The sequence below is a fragment of the Protobothrops mucrosquamatus genome, unplaced genomic scaffold (genome assembly GCF_001527695.2).
Source record: "Protobothrops mucrosquamatus isolate PMUCROS unplaced genomic scaffold, P.Mucros_1.0 scaffold3072, whole genome shotgun sequence".
Lineage (NCBI taxonomy): Eukaryota > Metazoa > Chordata > Lepidosauria > Squamata > Viperidae > Protobothrops > Protobothrops mucrosquamatus.
The window spans coordinates 91,392-109,689 of record NW_015389083.1 but is presented as its reverse complement, the minus strand read 5'-3'; the positions used below and the strand labels follow the sequence as shown (position 1 = coordinate 109,689).

Here is an 18,298-nt window from a genome sequence, read left to right as displayed (position 1 = left end):
ATCTTCGTTCCTCTTTGGATTCAGCTCCTGCTTTCCCGCAACAGAAAAACCCTGAAGGACCCACGTTTAAGTTAACATTAAAAGGGGGGTTGGACTAGATGACCTCCGAGGTCCCTTCCCACTCTGTCATGCTGTTATTCTGTTCTACCTAATTTTCTATTCAATGTCTTTCCTGATCTTCGTTCCTCTTTGGATTCAGCTCCTGCTTTCCCGCAACAGAAAAACCCTGAAGGACCCACGTTTAAGTTAACATTAAAAGGGGGTTGGACTAGATGACCTCCAAGGTCCCTTCCAACTTTTTTATTATTATTATTATTATTATTATTATTATTATTATTATTATTATTATTATTATTATTATTATTAAATACACTGGGCCAGTCCCTTGCCCGGAGACAGAGTTCCACCCTTCTCGGAGAGCACTTCGCCTTCGTGGCCCCGAGGTTGCTCTACCTGGGTGGGTGGGCTCCACTTCCCCTCTTTTTCCCATGGGGGGGTTGTCTCAGCCACAGGATGCCTCCCTTGAGGATCCAGCCAAAGCCTTGCCCTCCTCTCCCCCCCCCTTCCTTCCGGTGACTGCCATCCTGCCAGCTCTCATTTTCTCTCTCCCAGGCACGGGAGATGGGTGGCTGAGTGACCGTGACCACCGTCCGCTTCCGTCCCTGGCCCTGAAGCTCTCGATGGCGGGTCCGAGACCCAAATTCTCCTGAGGATGTTTGGGGAAACTGGAGGGTCCAATGGAGGCTGCCGAGCACGCCAGGATCTTGCCAGGTGAGAGGGGGGAAAGGGCTTAAAAAGAGAAGGGGAGGAGGAGCCAAAATCCAGCGGCTGCTACGGTATGCAGGGCAGCCCCCCTCTCTGTCTCCTGCAAGATGCAGGATCAGTCCCATGATCCAACCAGCCCCAGGTGGCCCCAAAATTGGGAGGCCCTGGCCAAACTCAGTCTGTTTATGATGGGTTGGAGAACACTCTGTCTTGGGCATGAAAATATGTCCCTATTTGATTTGGGGAGCACTCCTTCCTTCCCTCCCTCCCTCCCTCCCTCCCTCCCTCTTTCTTTCTTTCTTTCTTTCTTTCTTTCTTTCCTTCCTTCCTTCCTTCCTTCCTTCCTCTTCCTCCTCCTCCTCTGTTATTCCCTCTTTTCCCCCCTTCTTCCAAATACACTTGAAAGGATCTTCCACCTGGTACCTTCAGCTCAACTGGCCCTTTAAACATGACAACATACAGCCCAGAGGTCCCCAATCTTTTGGGCACCAGGGTCCGGTGCCATGTCGAAAGGTATTTCCGTGGACCAGAGGGGGCGTGGTTTTGAACGCTGCCTGCCTCCCGAGGATGGAGTTTTGCTTGTTTGTGCGGACCGGTGCCGGTCTATGGACCAGGGGTTGGGGACCCCTAATGTAGGCATCTCTATGCCAAACTGCATTCGCTCTAACCCCAAAGGGGGCAAGTGAGATGGCGCTTACTCACACAGAGCCCAGGCACAGACAAGGCGCCCTGCAGGAACGGCTCAGCCGTGGGGGAGCAAGGCTGGATTCTGCCCCCCAAAAGCTGAAGGGAAAATGGACTCTTCTGCACTTGCGACTGACATGCTTCACACTGGCGATGGAATGGCGACGGAGCTCCTCTGCGGCTCGTTGTCTTCAAACCGTTGGCCTCTTCCCTCGACCGCCAGGGCCCCGCTTTGCCCCCTCGGAGCTGAAGTTCAACAAACCCCGAGGAAGCAGAGGTGTTTTAGGCAGGACTCTCCCGTCCGAAAGTCTCTAGTCTCACGCTCCTGAGCTCACTCTTGCACGCTGGTGAGATTTTTTGCTTCCTCTCCTTTCTTAGGTAATAGCAGCCTGTCCGGAGAGCAGCAGCTGAATTACCATTCTTTGGAGCAGAGTCCCTGCAAATCCTCTACGGTAAGAAGGGAGTTTCCAGATTGGGGGGGGGATGCGAGGGGGGAAAATGAAAGGACAGAGAGAGAGTCAGTGCGGTAGTGGGTACCAGGAACTGGAAGAGGGCTGTTCCAAAGCGGGATGCTTCTGCGGACACTCGTCCGCTTTGGCGAAAGGTGGTGAATGAAGAGGACATCTGAGGGGAGGCTCATGAGGAAACGAGATAAACTTGCTCTTATCTTAAGTCTTTTGTATCCTGGAGGTTTAAGAAATCCAGAAGGGATAAAACTGTGACTCACGATGGCTGGGCGTGGAGGTGTTTTACCAGGAAGCGCCCTTGCGGTGTCCCGTAGCGAGGTGGCCAAAGTCCTCCGCTCTCTTTAGGTTCAGGATTAGTCCAACGGGGCCTGTCCTTAAGGGGAGGCTGTGGGCGAGGGAACGCCTGCCCGGGTTCTCCTGCCCATCCCGCGTTTCTTCCTTCCTCAGGAAGTGAAGGGCTACCAGAGAAAAACATGGAAGACGCTGGTCTGCCACTCCGTCTCCGTGCTCACTCTGGGGCTCCCCCTGGCCATCTTCCACTGGAAGCCGCACCTGGAGATCTACGCCAAATGCACGCCCTGCCCCTTGCGCCAGGCGGACTGGGTGCTCATCCACGTAAGCGCCGCGGCAGGAGGGCCCCAGCTGGCTCGGGCGCTGCAGTGGGCACCCGGGTGGCCCTGGCAGCTCCCATGGCTTTGGACCCATCTCCTCCTCGCTCCAAAGCCACTGGCTCTTCCGCCCGTCAGCTGTTCCCGCCCTCTTCTTGCAGGATCAGCCAGGACGGTGTTTCGCATCCAGGGTCCAAACACAGCAGATAGAGGATGGCAGGTGAGCAGTGCTTCGTGTACATTTCCTTGATTGGCAAAAGGTGGGGGAACGTCAGTGGCTGGGAGAGAGAGGGGGTCTTCTGCCAAGAGGGAGGCTGACCAGGTGCTCTGCGCAGGTAAGAGGAGGGATGGTCTGCCCCCTCCCCCACACCTGGCACTTGCTCCTGACCTCCCTCGCCAGCTCTGGAGCCGCCTCTTAAAGAACAGGGGTCCACCGTCCTGATTCCCAAAATGTCTTGTCCTTTCCTCTCTCTTCCTGGGAAGCCCGGAGTCCGGAACCGACGAGGGGAGAAGCGCTATCGCCGTGGGCGTTTCAGATGACCAGACAGGAAGACAGGACACAATATGGCTGCACCAGAAAGAAGAGGTCAGCACCCTGGGATGGATGAGCCTGGCTCCGTTCTCGCCGGCTCGCCGACGGGGTCCCCTGGCTAGGCTGCACACTGCAAAGGGGCACGTCACCCAGTCCTCTTGCGGCACGGATGCCGTCCCCGCCGTGGCACGAAGCAGGCTAGGCAGAGGAAGCCGCTCTCTCTGCTGCTGGTGCTGCCGCCACTTTGGAGGCGTAGATAACTCGCCCCTCTCTCTCTCTTCTCCTCTTCAGAAGAACGTTCTGCGCTACTACTCCTTCGAAGGTGTGCGCTACCTCTGGGTGGAAAGGCGAGAGGCCTACTGCAGGGCCAGGTGAGGTGTGCTCTCCCGCGGCCTCTCTGCAGAACGCTTCCCACGGCCGTAGCGGTCGACCTGGACAGTCCTGGCTGGCCTAGCCGGCCTCCGAGCCTTCAGATTTTGATCCGTCCCCCCAAAAAAGACAATCCACCCCTTTCTTTCTCTGTGTTTTGCAGCACGCTGAATGAAGACTGGACGTGCTCCGATCTCCACCTCTCCTGCCGTGGTCTAAGCGTCCAGGAACAGTCTGCCAGGCACGTCCCTCCCTTTCCCTTCTCTAGGCCTTCTTTAGTATCCCAATTTGGGGGGGGAGGGAATTGTTTGGGGAAAAAAAGATCTCTTTTTTTTGTAAATGTTTATTGATTTTCTAATATTACATTTAAATATTTGGAAGCAACGTGGTGGCTGGGTACAATAATTCTATTACACATGGATATCGTTAGTATAGGAACAACCTACCTCCAGAAGCTGTGAATGCTCCAACACTGGAGGTTTTTAAGAAGAGACTGGACAGCCCTTTGTCTGAAATGGTGTAGGGTTTCCTGCCTGAGCAGGGGGTTGGACTAGAAGACCTCCAAGATCCCTTCCAGCTCTGTTTATTCTGCTATTCTTTTTTCCTCCTTTCCTTTCCTTTCCTTTCCTTTCCTTTCCTTTCCTTTCCTTTCCTTCCTTCCTTCCTTCCTTCCTCCCTCCCTCCCTCATCACTGGAGGTTTTTAAGAAGAGACTGGACAGCCCTTTGTCCGAAATGGTATAGGGTTTCCTGCCTGAGCAGGGGGTTGGACTAGATGATCTCCAAGGTCCCTTCCAACTTTACTATTATTATTATCATCTCAAACTGTTACAATCCCCATTCCCTCTCTTCCTCCCTTAATATCTACTGTATATTTTAACTAATACAATTCTCGTTCTGTCGGTCAAATAGAAAGTAACTTTCTAACGTTTATCAATCATTTTTAGGGAACATATATCTTAGTTGTTTTAATGTTCAAGTCTTTAGACAATCAATTAGACCTAATCAATTTTTCTCCATTTTAATTTTCCATTCGTAATAATAGTAATAATAATGATAAAGTTGGAAGGGACCTTGGAGGTTATCTAGTCCAACCTCCTGCTCAGGCAGGAAACCCTATACCATTTCGGACAAATGGCTGTCCAGTTTCTTCTTAAAAACTTCCAGTGTTGGAGCATTCACAGCTTCTGGAGGCAGGTTGTTCCACTGGTTAATTGTTCTCACTGTCAGGAAGTTTCTCCTTAGTTCCAGGTTGCTTCTCTCCTTGGTTAGTTTCCATCCGTTGCTTCTTGTCCTACCCTCAGGCGCTTTGGAGAATAGCTTGACTCCCTCTTCTTTGGGGCAGCCCCTGAGATACTGGAAGACTGCTATCATGTGACCCCTCGTCCTTCTCTTCATTAAACTAGACATCCCCAATTCCAGCAACCGACCATTTCCACACTTTAGATGACCCCAATCCCTTTATCGCCATTCCTCCCAAAGTCTAATATTCAGGGCACACATCCTATCTATATGAGTTCTCACCCTCTACATCAACAAGTTCATAATGCAATAATAGTATTCGTATTTTCTAATAATTCTCAAGCACCTTAAAATCTTAAATTTAATAAGCAGTGGGGGGGGGGAGGGAAAAAAAGATCTTGCAAGACCACCGCCCCTCGTTCCCTTCTTGCTTGCTACCCAGTTTAAAAGGAGCGCTTTTAAAGAGACTTAACATCTCTCAATCAAAGATGCACAAAATCCAGCAGTCTCCTCTCGTCGGTGGCCTCCCTTTCCCAGCACGGCTATGGGGAACAGCAGGCTCGGAGGGGACTGGCGTGGTCTCACTCCCTGCCTCAGGGAAGCGTTACAGGGAAGTCAAGCCAGCCAACTCTTCACACCGAGGGCCGTAAGAGCCGGCTGTTGACTAGCAAATATCTCCTCCGCCACAGAACAGAACAATAACTTTATTGTCACTTTGCATGCACACTAATCGGCATACGCTAAAATGACATTTCGTGGCACGCAGCTCTCAAAGGGTCACCCCCTCCGATGTACACCGCGTAAATATGACAAAAAATAAACGCAGAATTATCCATACGCCCACATGTATTTTAGGAGACGGAGAAACAACAGTCTAGTTCCACACAATCTTATGTTTAAACACATCAAAGTAGCGCGAGGCTGATGGGGGGAGTCTGCCTTTTCTACCCCGAAGCTCTGATTCCTGAAGTCCCTGACTAGCTGGGCTTTTCGGATGACTACAGCTTTCCTAAAACTGTGCACCCCTTGTACCCTGCCCCTTCTTTGACAGAAAGATGATTTACGGCCCAAACCTGATTGACGTGCCGGTGAAGTCCTACTTCCGGCTGCTGATGGATGAGGTGAGCCCCGGTTCGGCCTGCGGTTGAGCCGGCAGCCTGGCCCGTCTTCAGCAACACGAGCGAGCGAGCAAGGAAGGGCCGGTCGCTGGGCTCTTCCCCTTGGTCTGAACAATGCAGAGCGGCTCCCGCTTCCGCCTGCCTCTGAAACACGGAGAACAGGAATAATAATAAGGGATTACACTTGTGTGCCACCTGACTCTCAGCAAATCCGGTCGGCCCACGTCAATTAAATTAAGAAGCCGCGAAGAGGAAAGATTAAAAAATAAAAGGGACATCTGTGAACTCTTTTGGCGCAAGAGCAAGTTAGAATGAAGCATTGCAGGTTAACTCTGCCCACTGCCGGCAGTTCGATCCTGACCGGCTCAAGGTTTGACTCAGCCTTCCATCTTTCTGAGATCGGTAAAATGAGAACACCCAGATTGTTGGGGGCCAATAGGCTGACTCTGTAAACCGCTTAGAGAGGGCTGTAAAGCACGGTGAAGCGGCATATAAGTGCTATTCTGGTCCCTTTCGGAAGGGGTCCTGTCGTTCTGAAGCCCCTCTGCAGAACCTTCAAGGAAGGGAGGGAGGGGCTTCCCAGCCTCTCCTCTGAATCATAGGCCCCCTGGGAGTTCATTGGCTGGGGGAGGGGGAGGCTCTGCAGAGACCCAATCAATGAAGGCGGAAGTACCGACGAAGCGCTAAGCGTACCCTTGTTCTCCTTTGCAGATCTTGAATTTGTTCTACTTTTTCCAAGTGTTCAGCATCACTTTATGGATCTGCGAAGAATATTACTCTTACGCCATCTGCATCTTCATCATTTCCACCATCTCGATCGGACTCTCTCTCTACGTCACCAAAAAGGTGGGCCCTGGCCCCAACTTTCCCCCTCCCCGCTCAACTGGCGCATCCACCCTGCCCCTCAAGCCCACCGCCGCGGCGGGAACAAGGGGCTGGCGGTGCCCCAGAGGCGCGGCTGCTCTGCCCTTGGGGCTGCGTTGACAAAGGCCTTGGTTCCTTCAGCAAAACAGGACTCTCCGGGACATGGCCAAAGTGGTGACCAGCGTGCAGATTTGCCGACCTTCTGGAGGTGAGCAAATGCGTGGTGACCACCCGGGCAGTAGCCCGGTAGATCTCAAGAGCAGCTCCAGCCTGAAGGCTGGACTCATAAACGGACTCTCTTCCTCAACTGGGTCATCCACTGGAATAGTTTCCCTCGTTCTGCATGTCATGGCGTCTTTCTGCTAGATTGGGCTCCTTCCTGCTGCATGCATTCTTTGTTGGTTCCTTCAGGGTGTGTGTGTCAAGGACAAGGCACGCCCAAGTAGCCTCTTGCTCCCGAGAGCCACATGCAGCCACAGCTAGGAACTCGGGCACCATCTTTAAGCACCTGCTCCCTCTAGATTATGGCGCCCAAAACAGGACAGTCAGACTCCACTGCCCTCAAGAAGCCAACATCCTCCCTGCCAGGAGAAGCTGGAGAAGGGAGATGCCCCTCCATGGCCAAGGAGGGCCTGGCCCAACTCTCCACCCAGGCCTTCCGTGTTGGAAGAGTGGGGGGCACGTTCTGAGCTCCTTCCTTTCTTGGCTACCAGAGAGAGTGGTGGTGAGTTCCGTGGATCTCGTGCCAGGAGACGTCCTGGTGGTCTCTCCAGAGGGGATGCTGGTTCCCTGTGATGCCGCCCTGCTCAACGGCGAGTGTGTGGTCAACGAAAGCCTTCTGACTGGTGAGCCAGCAGGGGGAACTTGGGCAAGCCTAGGCTGGTCGTTGTTTTAAAGCAGGGGTGTCAAACTCAATTTCACTGAGGGCCGCATCAGCATTGCGGTTGCCCTTGGGGGGCCGGGCGTGTGTGGCCAGAGTGAGTGCAGCCTACTGGGTGGGCGTAGATGGAGTGGGTGTGGCCTACTGGGTGGGCGTGCCCAGTTCTACATCATTCGCGTCAAGGGTGCCTGTGGGAGACCTGGGCAGGAGTGGGACAGACCTGAGGGTCTCTGGCAAAAGGGGGTGAGACCGGGGCAAGTGCCAAGGCATGGTCCAGTGGGGCAAGTGCCAAGATGGCCACCACAAAATTGTACATTGGCTCCCGGCCGGCCTGGGCCGGGGCCAAGGCAGCAGGGGCTGTTCCCTCAGTGTTTCCAGGATGGCTTCGCGGGCCGCACGAAACCACTTCGCGGGCCACATCCGGCCCCTGGGCCTTGTGTTTGACATGTCTGTTTTAAAGCCCCCAGCAGCACCTGCCTGCCTGGACCCCCCATCAAATGCTTGGCATGTTCCTGCTTGCGGAGACTCCAATGGCACCCTGACCTGGCTGCTTTCAGGTTTTTCTTGACGCTCCCCACCAAGCCGTCTGTTTTTTTCCCAGGGGAGAGCACGCCGGTCCTGAAGACCCCTTTGTCGAAAGGCCCGGAAGAAGCCAGTGCCATCTATTCCCCCGAAGATCACAAACGACACACCCTGTTCTGCGGGACACAAGTCATCCAGGCGCGATCCTACGGAGACGCTGACATCCTGGCAGTTGTGACCCGCATTGGTGAGGGCATTTCGGGGTGGTGCTGCTTCTCTCCCCAGCCAGTGTGGAGGCTGTCCAGTCTCCTGCAGCATCTGCATCCCTGGTCTCACGCCAGCCTTGCTGTCTCCCTCCCTCCCTCTTCTTCCTCCAGGCTTCTACACAGCCAAAGGGGATCTCATCAGCTCCATCCTTCACTCCAAGCCATTGAAGCTCCGATTCCATAACGATGCTTGGAAGTTTGTCACCTTCCTCGCGATCTTGGGTAAGTTCGCACGCGATATCCAAAGTGACAAAGGCACCGTCGCTTGTAGAGTTAAGGTTTTGGACACGGGAAAGAGACCATCTGCCATGGGCTCAAAGTGCTTCCATCAAGAGTCAGGGCCGGTTGAGGGTGCTTAATCACTATCCCTGGTTTGAGCCAAAACGTTCAGGGATGTGCAAGTGGAGCCTGTTTTGGACAGAGCATAGTTACAGGTGGTACTTGGGAACGGCAGAAAGCTGCCATTATCTCCTTCTCCAGCAGCACATTTGGAGCTCTGCTGGCCCTTGTACATCTTTGGTTGATTCGTTCTGCTGGGGTGGCCTTGTTGAATCAGCAAGAGCTGGAATAGAAACCATTCTTGGTCCATAGCAGATCCCAGGTGGCCCCAAAACATCTCCTGCCTCTACACAGCTGAGGAGCTCAGCTGGGCCCTGCCACCTCTGGCCACCTCTGTGGGTCCTTGTCTAATTGTAAGCTCTTTGGCTGACCTCCTTCCGAGAATGCCGCTCTCTCCTTGTGGGTTTCTGCGGACTCCTCTGATACTCGCTCAGCCTGGTTTGCCAGGGTCCCAAGACTTTTATTTCTCTTTCTTCCAGCCATTGGTGGAACCGTCTATAGCATCATCATCTTAAAGAGGAACCAGGTAAGTGCCTGGGGGCTTGGAGTCTCTCTCACCACCACCTCCCCCCCCAGGTCTCCAGCAGAGAACTACTAAGTTTCTCTGCCCTGGAACATGCAGGGTGACCAAATGCCTTCAACCAGTGGCCTCTTTGGCCAGCCACTCCTCGGGTCTCTGCTTTTGGGGGCGTGTGGAGTCAGCCTGGGCAGCAGGTCTGGGTGCAAGGCCGGCTCAAAGAGATTGGACCCGGCTGACCTTCCCCCATCTGGAAGCTTGGCCACTGAACATCACCAAGAATCTTAACGTCATCCTGTTCCAGTCTCTGTTGGCTTCCTGGCTAGTTGGAAAGCCGTTGTGCCAGTCTGTTTCTCACGAGGCCACCGTTGGCAGGTTTCCCAGTGGCTGCTCGTCATCCGTGCTCTGGACATCGTGACGGTGGTTGTTCCCCCAGCCTTGCCAGCGGCGATGACCATGGGCACCATGTACGCTCAAAGCCGGCTGAAACGCCAGGGCATTTTCTGCGTCAGTCCACAACGCATTGACCTCTGTGGGAAGGTGCGCTTGGTTTGCTTCGACAAGGTGAGAGCCCGGGAAGAGTGCTGGGGTCCTGGGCTGCCCGACCCAAGGATCTTAGCCGACTCTTACTTGGTTGGGGTTTCCCTTCCAGACAGGGACCCTGACGGCTGACGGCATGGACATCTGGGGCGTCGTCCCCCAGGCCAGCAGCTCTTTCCTCCCCATCGTTCATGACCTCTGCCGTCTGGCTGACGGACCGCTGCTTCGCTGCCTGGCCACCTGCCACACCCTCTCTCTGCTTGGAGATCTGCCTATAGGGGACCCGGTGGATCTCCGGATGTTGGAGTCTACTGGATGGGTGAGAAAGAAACGTGCCTCTGTTTAGGGAACACGGATGCCATTTCCAGGGTTCTCCTACATCAGGGGTGTCAAACTCAATTTCATTGAGGGCCGCATCAGCATTGCGGTTGCCCTTGGGGGGCCAGGTGGGTGTGGTCAGGGTGGGTGCAGCCTACTGGGTGGGCGTTGCCAGCTCTACATCGTTCGCGTCAAGGGTGCCTGTCGGGGCCTGGGCAAGAGTGGGACAGATCTGAGGGTCTCTGGCAGAAGGGGGTGGGACCGGGGCAAGCGCCAAGGCATGGTCCATTTCTTCATTCCTCACAAAGGGTGACGCTTCCCCAGCATGCACCCAGGGAGCGGGGCTGACGCGGCAGGGGCTGGTTCCTCGCTGTTTCCGGACGGCCTTGTGGAGCTAAGACTGAATGTGTTTCAGCATAGATGGCCACCACAAAATTGTACATTGGCTCCCGGCCGGCCTGGGCCAGGGCCAAGGCAGCGGGGGCCGTTCCCTCACTGTTTCCAGGATGGCTTCGCCGGCCACATGAAACTACTTCACGGGCCGCATTTGGCCCCCGGGCCTTGTGTTTGACATGTCTGTCCTACATGGTCAGAAATGGGTCAAAAGGGGAGGGGGTGATTCCCTTTCCAGAAGGGAGAAGAACCAGTGTCCCCCAGAATCCAAAGACCGGCATCATACGTGACTCCAAACCCAGTGTCCATCAGTTTTAGTTGTTGTCTTTTCTGGTCATCTTTGCCAAGCTAAGCCCTGTTCCCCATGGCTGAGGTTTAAACTGGGATCAGCCATGTTTCCCGCAGGACAAGGCAGCTCCCTTCGATGGGCAGAGCGGCTGCTCTTCACAGCCCTCTCTTTGCTTCTTGCAGTCTCTGGTAGAAACCAAAGGGTCAGAGGTGGAGGCCTGCCTAGACCAGGACTTTGGGACCCAAGCTCTGCTCGTCATGACTCCCCCGCGGCTGAGAGAGCAGCTCCCCAGCACGGTGAGGCTCCATCCTTCCTCGCGGCGGGGGAGAGGGACTGACACGCAGCCTTCCTCGGCAGTGGCTGAGCGCAATGCAGATGGCACCCTGCACAAAGAATTCCTCTCAGCCGCTTCAGCTGCGGCGTCACAGAGGAGCCATCCTGGCTGCTTCCGGGGGCTCAGTTGTGACCTCTCCTCCACAGAAGCCCCCCGTCCCCATGGCTGTCCTCCGCCGTTTCCCGTTTTCGTCAGCTCTGCGAAGGATGTGCGTTCTGGGGAAGGCTCCCGGCAACAGCCCCGTGGAGGCTTTCATGAAGGGAGCACCGGAGACGGTGGCCAGTCTCTGCAAGAGAGAATCAGGTCTTTGCCCTTGCCCCCAACTAGCTCCCCGCTTAACCCTTGCCACTGTATGGTTTGCTTTGTTCTGAAGTGGGAAATTTGGCTACGGAGTCCCTGGGAGGCTCAGCATCGCTTTCCCTCAGAGAGCGAGGGATCCGGCACGTCCCCTTCAAGGGCGTATGAGGGGAGCAAGGGGAGGGTCTTTCTCATGCTTTGAGAGTCCATGTCTTGCTCTTCTAAAGGCCGCTCTCCCCTCTTGCCTTGCAGTCCCGCAGGATTTTTCCCAGCAGCTGCACCAGTTCACAAGCAGCGGGTTCCGTGTTCTGGGGCTGGCTTACAAGCCCTCGGTGGCCGTGGGGACCTTTGAAGAAGCCCAGGAGGTGACCAGGTGGGTGGACAGACAGGTCCTTGCGCTTCCTTCTTACCAGCCCGGCTTCCAGGTTTCTCCCCGGCAGACTCGTTATTTTACTCTTTGGGGTGACCTTCTTAGGAGACGACGAGAAGACCCAGATCAAGCACTCTTGACTTCAGCAAAATATTAAAATACCGGTAGCAGTTTTAATGTCCGAGGTCACTGAGCGTGGGATGGCACGGAAGCCACATCGATTGCTCCTCGTTCGTCCCTGGCCAAACAGACAGAGGCGTCCTCGTTAATGTTATTACATGATGAAAAGTTGATAGAGGGGACAATTTATCGCTTACATGGCTCACCTGGATGGGTTGGGCAGGAGCAGCGGAATCCGACAAGATTTTTGTTAGAGAAATTCACCGACGAATGGGGAGAAATGTCAAGTTTTTCGCTTGGGTGAGACGGAAGAGATCAAATGCAAAGGTGGGATGAGGGATACCTGGGAAAACGTGACAAAGACGGTGGATGGGAGTTCGTTGCAAGCAGAGCTAGCTCAGTGATGGCGAACCTTTTAGAGACCGAGTGCCCAAACTGCAACCCAAAACCCACTTATTTATCGCCGGGTGCCAGGTGGTCATGGCCCACTGGGTGGGCGTGGCTGTGGTGGTCATGGCAGATTGGGTGGGCGTGGCCAGGGTGGGCTTGGCCAGCTCGATGTTGCTCGTGGGGAGGGACGCCTGTGGGGGCCGAGCAGGGTTGGGGGAGATCCAGGGGGTCTCTGGCAGGTGGAGCAGTGGGCAGGAGGCTCACGAGGCAAGGGGAGGCAGGGTGGGAGTGCCATTGTCGCAGGGCAAGGCGAGGCAGGGGCCGGGGCAGCTGCTGCCTGACACCATCAGCCCCTGCACACAGAGGCCAGCGAGTGCATGGGTGCTGGGATGCATCCAGCCATGTGGGACCTCAGCGAGTTAGCGGGCGGTTCGTTGAAGAGGGACAGTTGCCATCTCCGGAACATGGTCCGCGTGCCCACAGAGAGGGCTCTGAGTGCCACCTCTGGCACGCGTGCCATAGGTTCGCCATCACTGAGCTAGCTTATATTGAGGAAAGACCTTGCAATCAACTGACGAAGAGCGAATGGCCCTTCTCTGGGTGCACCCAGGCAGAGGCTGGGCAGACAGGCTTTGTGCTGGATTTTGGCACTGCAATGATGCAGTGGATCCTGGCAAGGCCAGCTGACGGACGCTTCCTTCTTGGGCAGAGACTGGGTGGAGGCGGACATGATCTTCCTTGGGCTCCTGGTCCTCAAGAACGTCCTCAAGCCCGAGACGGCACCCGTCATCCGTGTGCTGCGCAGTGCGGGGATCCAAACCGTCATGGTCACAGGTGAAAAAAACAGGGGAAGGGGCTGGGAAAGCTGGGAGAGAGGATTCTCTTCTGCCTGCAAGGCCTTGAATGGCGGGGAGGAACGTCGGTGGCTTCTAGCCGAGATGGGCGGCTGGGCTCAGATCTCCTTTTGCCTTTAGGGGACAACATGCTCACTGCAGTGAACGTGGCGAGGAGCTGCCAAATGTTGGAGGCGCAGGAGCGGGTGGTGTTCGTGAATGCTGCGCCGCCCAGCCACGGCAAGCAAGCTGCCCTCACCTTCACTCCTTCCGATGTCTCTTCGGAGCAGGTCAAGGTCAGAACTCTCCCTGACCGTGGCTGTCTTTGGGGGGAAGTCAGCTTGTCATAGTTGCATCTCTACTATCCAAGCTTCAAGAGCTGACAGCCTGACATTAGCAAAGGCAGGAGCGGGGGAGGGAACAATGGGACTTTTAAAGAAGAAAGAGGGGGTGGTGGAAGCCCAAACTGATCTGTGTCAGCAGCTACAGCCAGCCAAGGTCAAGTAATGTGCAGAACTGGGAACCGAGAGCCTGTTTCCTAAACAATATACAAGCACCTAATTCAGTGATGGCAAACCTTTTAGAGACCGAGTGCCCTAAAACTGGCCCTGTTCCCACTCCACACCCTGCCCCGCCCCCTCTCCGCCCCCGCATCCTCCGCCCCGCCTGCCCACAGGGCCACTCACCGCCTCCAGGGCCTGCTGCAGATCGCCAGGCAGCCCAGCAGCGCTATGGCAGTCACGCCCTCTGCCCGTACCCTGCAGCATCAATTGTGCATGATGGGGTGTGAGGGCAGAGTCTTGTTACGCTGCCTGGCTGCCATGTCCTTGGCTGTGCTACTCCGCATGGGCCACGCTCAAGGGTGACTCTCCTTCAGGGGGGCTGCTGGAGAGGAGGGGGTCATGGGGGGAGGCAAGGCTGGGGCAACGGCACGTGTGCCCACAGAGAGGGCTCTGAGTGCCACCTCTGGCACCCGTGCCATAGGTTCGCCACCACTGACCTAATTGGACATTTACAGATAACGGGGGGATGGCCGGAGAGGAGGGGGTAAAGTATACTCCTGGCTTCGGTAAAGTATACTCTTGGCAAAACCAAACGGCCAGGAGTCGTTTCTTTGCTAGCTGACTGAGTGGGATGGTTGACATAGTCTCTCCCATTTGAGCTGACTGTCGATGGGTCGTGCCCAGCCCCAGCTAGTATTTCCTTCCAGACAGAAAGGGGAGGTGTCCGGTGTAACATGAGGAAGGGAGGGAGGGAGGGGGAAGAGGAAGCCCTACCCAAAGCAGGCTCCTGCTGGCGCGGGATGCCAAGCACGGATGAAAAATCCAACCGGCTGCGGGACCGTTGCAGGGTGCCCACCGCCAAGACGGCGACTTCCAGGAACAGCAGCCGTCCTCCTTCGCCTTGAACGGGAAATCCTTTGCGGTCCTCTGCGAGTGCTTCCCAGCCCTCCTGCCCAAGGTAACACCCAAGAGGGAGATGAGCTGGTCCACTCGTCCCCGGTTTCCTCAGACCAGCCGTCCCTTTTAGCGGGACGCGCCTGTTCCTGGCCTTCTCCCAGGGTTCTCATGACCAGCCTGCCTTACGGCATCAGGCTGATGGGGAGAGTCGAGCTGGGCCTCCGCTCGGCACCTAAGCAGAGCCGGCCTCTCTATCTCGCGGCTCCTCTTTCTCAGTGGCCACAACAGCTCCCGATTGTCCGAGTTGTTCCCTATTTCCAGAGAAGCAAAGGCACAGCTCTCTCTCTCTTCACACACACACCCCCTTGCTGTCCTTTGCAGATATTAGTCCAAACGACTATTTTCGCACAGATGTTACCTGATCAGAAAACTCGCTTGGTCGAGCATTTGCAGCAGCTGAAGTAAGTATGGGGGCTGGAGGCGAGATTTCCCCACGTCCCTCTGGGTGGAGTGGAGAGAGCAAAAAAGAAGGTGTGAAAGCACGGGAAGGATCTGGTCCCGAACAGGCCCCCCCTCTTGCAAACCTAACACCTGGGAGCTTCAGAGTTTGGGAGGGAGGACCTGGCCTGCGAGATCGAGAGCAGCCAGCATCAGCGTTGCATTTGGAGAGAAGGGGGAAGCAGCAGAAATTGCAGCTGAAAAATACTAAGAGTACTAAAGACCGGCTCTTCCCTTCCACACCCTTTTTTTTGGGGGGAGGAAAAAAAAAAAGCAAGGTGGGTGGGAATTGGTCTTCCGTTTTAAAGAACGACTGCCTGTGTTGCCTGCAGCTACTGCGTGGCGATGTGTGGCGACGGGGCCAACGACTGTGGGGCTCTGAAGGCAGCCGATGTGGGCATCTCGCTCTCCGAAGCGGAGGCCTCGGCGGCAGCACCATTCACTTCCCAGATGGATAATATCAAGTGCGTCCCCATCACCATTAGGTAGGTGGGATGGACTGCCAGTCGCAGAATTGATGGCCCCCCTTTCTCCCATCCAGGTTCTGCTCTTCCTGAAGAGGCTGGGGTGTGTGTGTCTTGCTGACCTCTTTGGGAGAGGGAAATTCAAATCCTGCCCCTTTTGCCGTAAGCTGCACTGACCATCTTCCCGGCTAAGCAGTGGGAGTCCCCTCTGTCAGGGATCCAGGCTTATCTTTTCCCCCAGAAGTAGGAAGAGGGGAATCCTTCTCCCTCTGTGGTATCTGTCCAGGTTTCCATTCCCAGAGTGGCCTCAGCTTGGGGTGGAGTTTCAGCCGTTTTGATCCTAGGTGAAATGAAGCCTTCAGGTCTTCCTGCAGCTATCAGTCCCCCTCTTCACCCCCCAATTTTGCCCTAGGTCTCTGGGCAGCGTCCAGGGTTGAGTTGCTTCTTGGGGACATTCAGTAAAAGACACCGTGTTTAAGGCACACCCGTTCGCAAAGAAAGTGTTCGTTGCCTGGGACGAAGTTTCTGAGTAAAGCATTTTTCCTCCCTTGAGCTCCTTCACCCCGCGACCCCAATCCCTGCTTTCCCAGAAGGGTGACTGGCCGCTCTCTCTCGTCTTTAGGGAAGGAAGATGCTCCTTGGTCACCTCCTTCGGCCTCTTCAAATACATGGCCTTCTACAGCCTCACGCAATTTGTTTCCGTGCTCCTGCTGTACACGGTAAGATGGCCATTTTCCTTCCTGCCCTTTCGGCTCACAGACTCTCTTCAGAGTCCAGGGTGAAGGTCGCAAGCAGTGAGGTCTAGAAACCCGAGCGCCAGGTGTAGGATTTGCCCAAGGGATGGCATCAGGTACGGGAACTACATAAAGTGACAAAGCCCTACCCGGGTAAAACAAAATGCACGCAGAGGAATAAGGGAATTGGGGCTTAAAGTAGCAGTTTCTAAATGGAGAGAGAAGGCGGGTCACTGCATCTCTCCATTTCTTCTGTCCCTCCCTCCCTCCTTCCCTTCCCCTTGTCTAGATCAACACCAACTTGAGCGACGGGCAGTTCCTGTTCACCGATCTCATCATCACCACCACGATGGTCGCTCTCATGGGCAAGACCGAGCCTGCCGAGGACTTGGGTCTCCGGCGCCCGCAGGGAGCCCTGATCAGCCTCGCCGTCCTGGGCAGTCTTTGCCTCCAAACGGCTCTCATCGTGGCCGTCCTGGTGATCGTCTACTTCATCACCATCTCCCAGCAGTGGTGAGTGAGGAGCGAGGAAGAAGGCCAGTAGCTCCATCTCTCTGGCCCTTTTATACTCGGCCCTGCGGAGGCTGGTTCCTGGACTAGCTCAGCCTGCCGTGGGTCGGCCTCTGCAGTCGGGTGGGGACGGGCAAGGTTGCCGCCAGCCCAGATTCAGCCACCTGTCTACTTCCCTCTCAGGTTCACCCCTCTGAACAGCACTCTGTCCGCCCCCGCAAACCTGCCAAATTACGAGAACACGGTTATCTTCTGCACCTCGGGGTTCCAGTATCTCATCTTGGCGGTGGTCGTGTCCAAAGGCCGACCTTTCCGCAAGCCGCTTTATACCAACGGTAAGTGCTTCTGCACAGCAGCTCTGTCAAGAGGAGGCCCGGGACGGGTCAGACCGGTTTTTCTCGGGCAGCCCCTCTTCTGCCTGGCCCCGCGCCCAAGCCTTGTCTCGGTGTCTCTCTCTCCCCAGTGCCCTTTTTGATTGCCTTACTCTTGCTCACTGGCTTCATGATCTGGCTGACCGTCTTTCCGCTGGCCTTCATGCAAAAGCTCCTGCGTTTGAAGAGCCCCAGTGACCTGAGCTTCAAAGTGATCTTGCTGGGAATGGCTGCTCTCCACTTCTTCGTGGCTTTCGTGCTGGAGGTAAGAAAGGAGTAACGGAGCTGGGAAAGCAGACTTTTTAAGATGTGGTCCAAGGCAGCAGAAGTGGTTCGTTGCAGTCTTCTGTGAAAGCCGAGCCAAGACCTTTTTTTCTGTGGCTGGGCCAGGCTTGGCTTGGGAAATGGGACTGTTGAGCAGCTGAGCATCTGCGGCGGGCTTCCTTGGAGCAGCGGGCTGTCTGGCAGTCGGATCCGTGTGTCACCCATTCCTGCTCTGCTTCTTCCACAGGTGGGCCTGGACCACGGCCTGCTGAACGGCTTCCGGAAGCTGCGACGCAAGAAGGCATCCAAAAAGCTTTACAAGCAGCTGCAGTGGGAGCTTAGCCAGGAGAAGAGCTCGTGGCCGCCTCTCCACGCACCTCTCTTTGCCCCCACCGGAACCTCCCCAGCCACAAGATGACACCAGTCGGTGACCGTCTCTGTGTCGGGTCTCTGCTGCGGTTCCTTTTCGGATCTAGTCCCTTCCTCCCAACAGCTCTCCTGATCCACCGGGGTCCTCCGTCGACTGACAAAGGCAACTCTGAGATTCCTCTTCCCCCGTGGCGTTTCTCAGCCTCTAAGCACATCGGAGAAGGAAACCTCTTAAACTCGCATTTCTCTCTAAGCCAGATAACCGACAGCGGAATTGCTGTGTTGCAGAGGAGCTATTTCCACCAGCCTCTCGGTCGAAGCCACCGGCAGTCCCAAGATTTTGGGCTCCTCTGGCGGGGTTGTGTCTTCCTTGAATTCCCTCCTCCTCAAAGGATAAGTCTGTAGCAGCCGTTGTTTGCCACATGCTGGCTAAAAGAAAGCCGGCTGAGAGATCCCTTTGTCAAAGGCAAGAGCCCAATGACCTTTGGGGAATTTCAGCACGTGCAGCACTCGTCCCCCCAATCAGAACTTCAGGTCAGAGAAAGATGGAGGCTGTCTCCAAGGGCTGGTCCCTGGCCAGTCTTGAGAATCAGCTCCATTCCACGAACCGAGTGGAGGTCTTCTTTCCACTGC

At 55.5% G+C, this 18,298-nt stretch overlaps 1 protein-coding gene across 1 annotated transcript; it reads left to right on the top strand.

Moving 5' to 3' along the window:
• Positions 1–1,268: 1,268 nt before the first annotated feature.
• ATP13A2 (ATPase cation transporting 13A2) lies at positions 1,269–17,740 on the top strand. Its single transcript, XM_029286193.1, is given in 29 exon segments — positions 1,269–1,278; positions 1,828–1,901; positions 2,364–2,531; positions 2,686–2,744; positions 3,008–3,110; positions 3,351–3,427; positions 3,589–3,670; positions 5,670–5,786; positions 6,495–6,629; positions 6,789–6,855; positions 7,361–7,492; positions 8,129–8,296; positions 8,427–8,537; positions 9,134–9,180; positions 9,547–9,735; positions 9,824–10,030; positions 10,894–11,007; positions 11,192–11,348; positions 11,595–11,715; positions 12,932–13,056; positions 13,197–13,345; positions 14,406–14,516; positions 14,837–14,916; positions 15,286–15,438; positions 16,040–16,136; positions 16,441–16,664; positions 16,845–16,996; positions 17,125–17,297; positions 17,544–17,740. Coding segments are annotated over 29 exon segments (3,573 nt in total). The 3' UTR covers positions 17,715–17,740.
• The last annotated feature ends 558 nt before the right edge of the window (positions 17,741–18,298 follow it).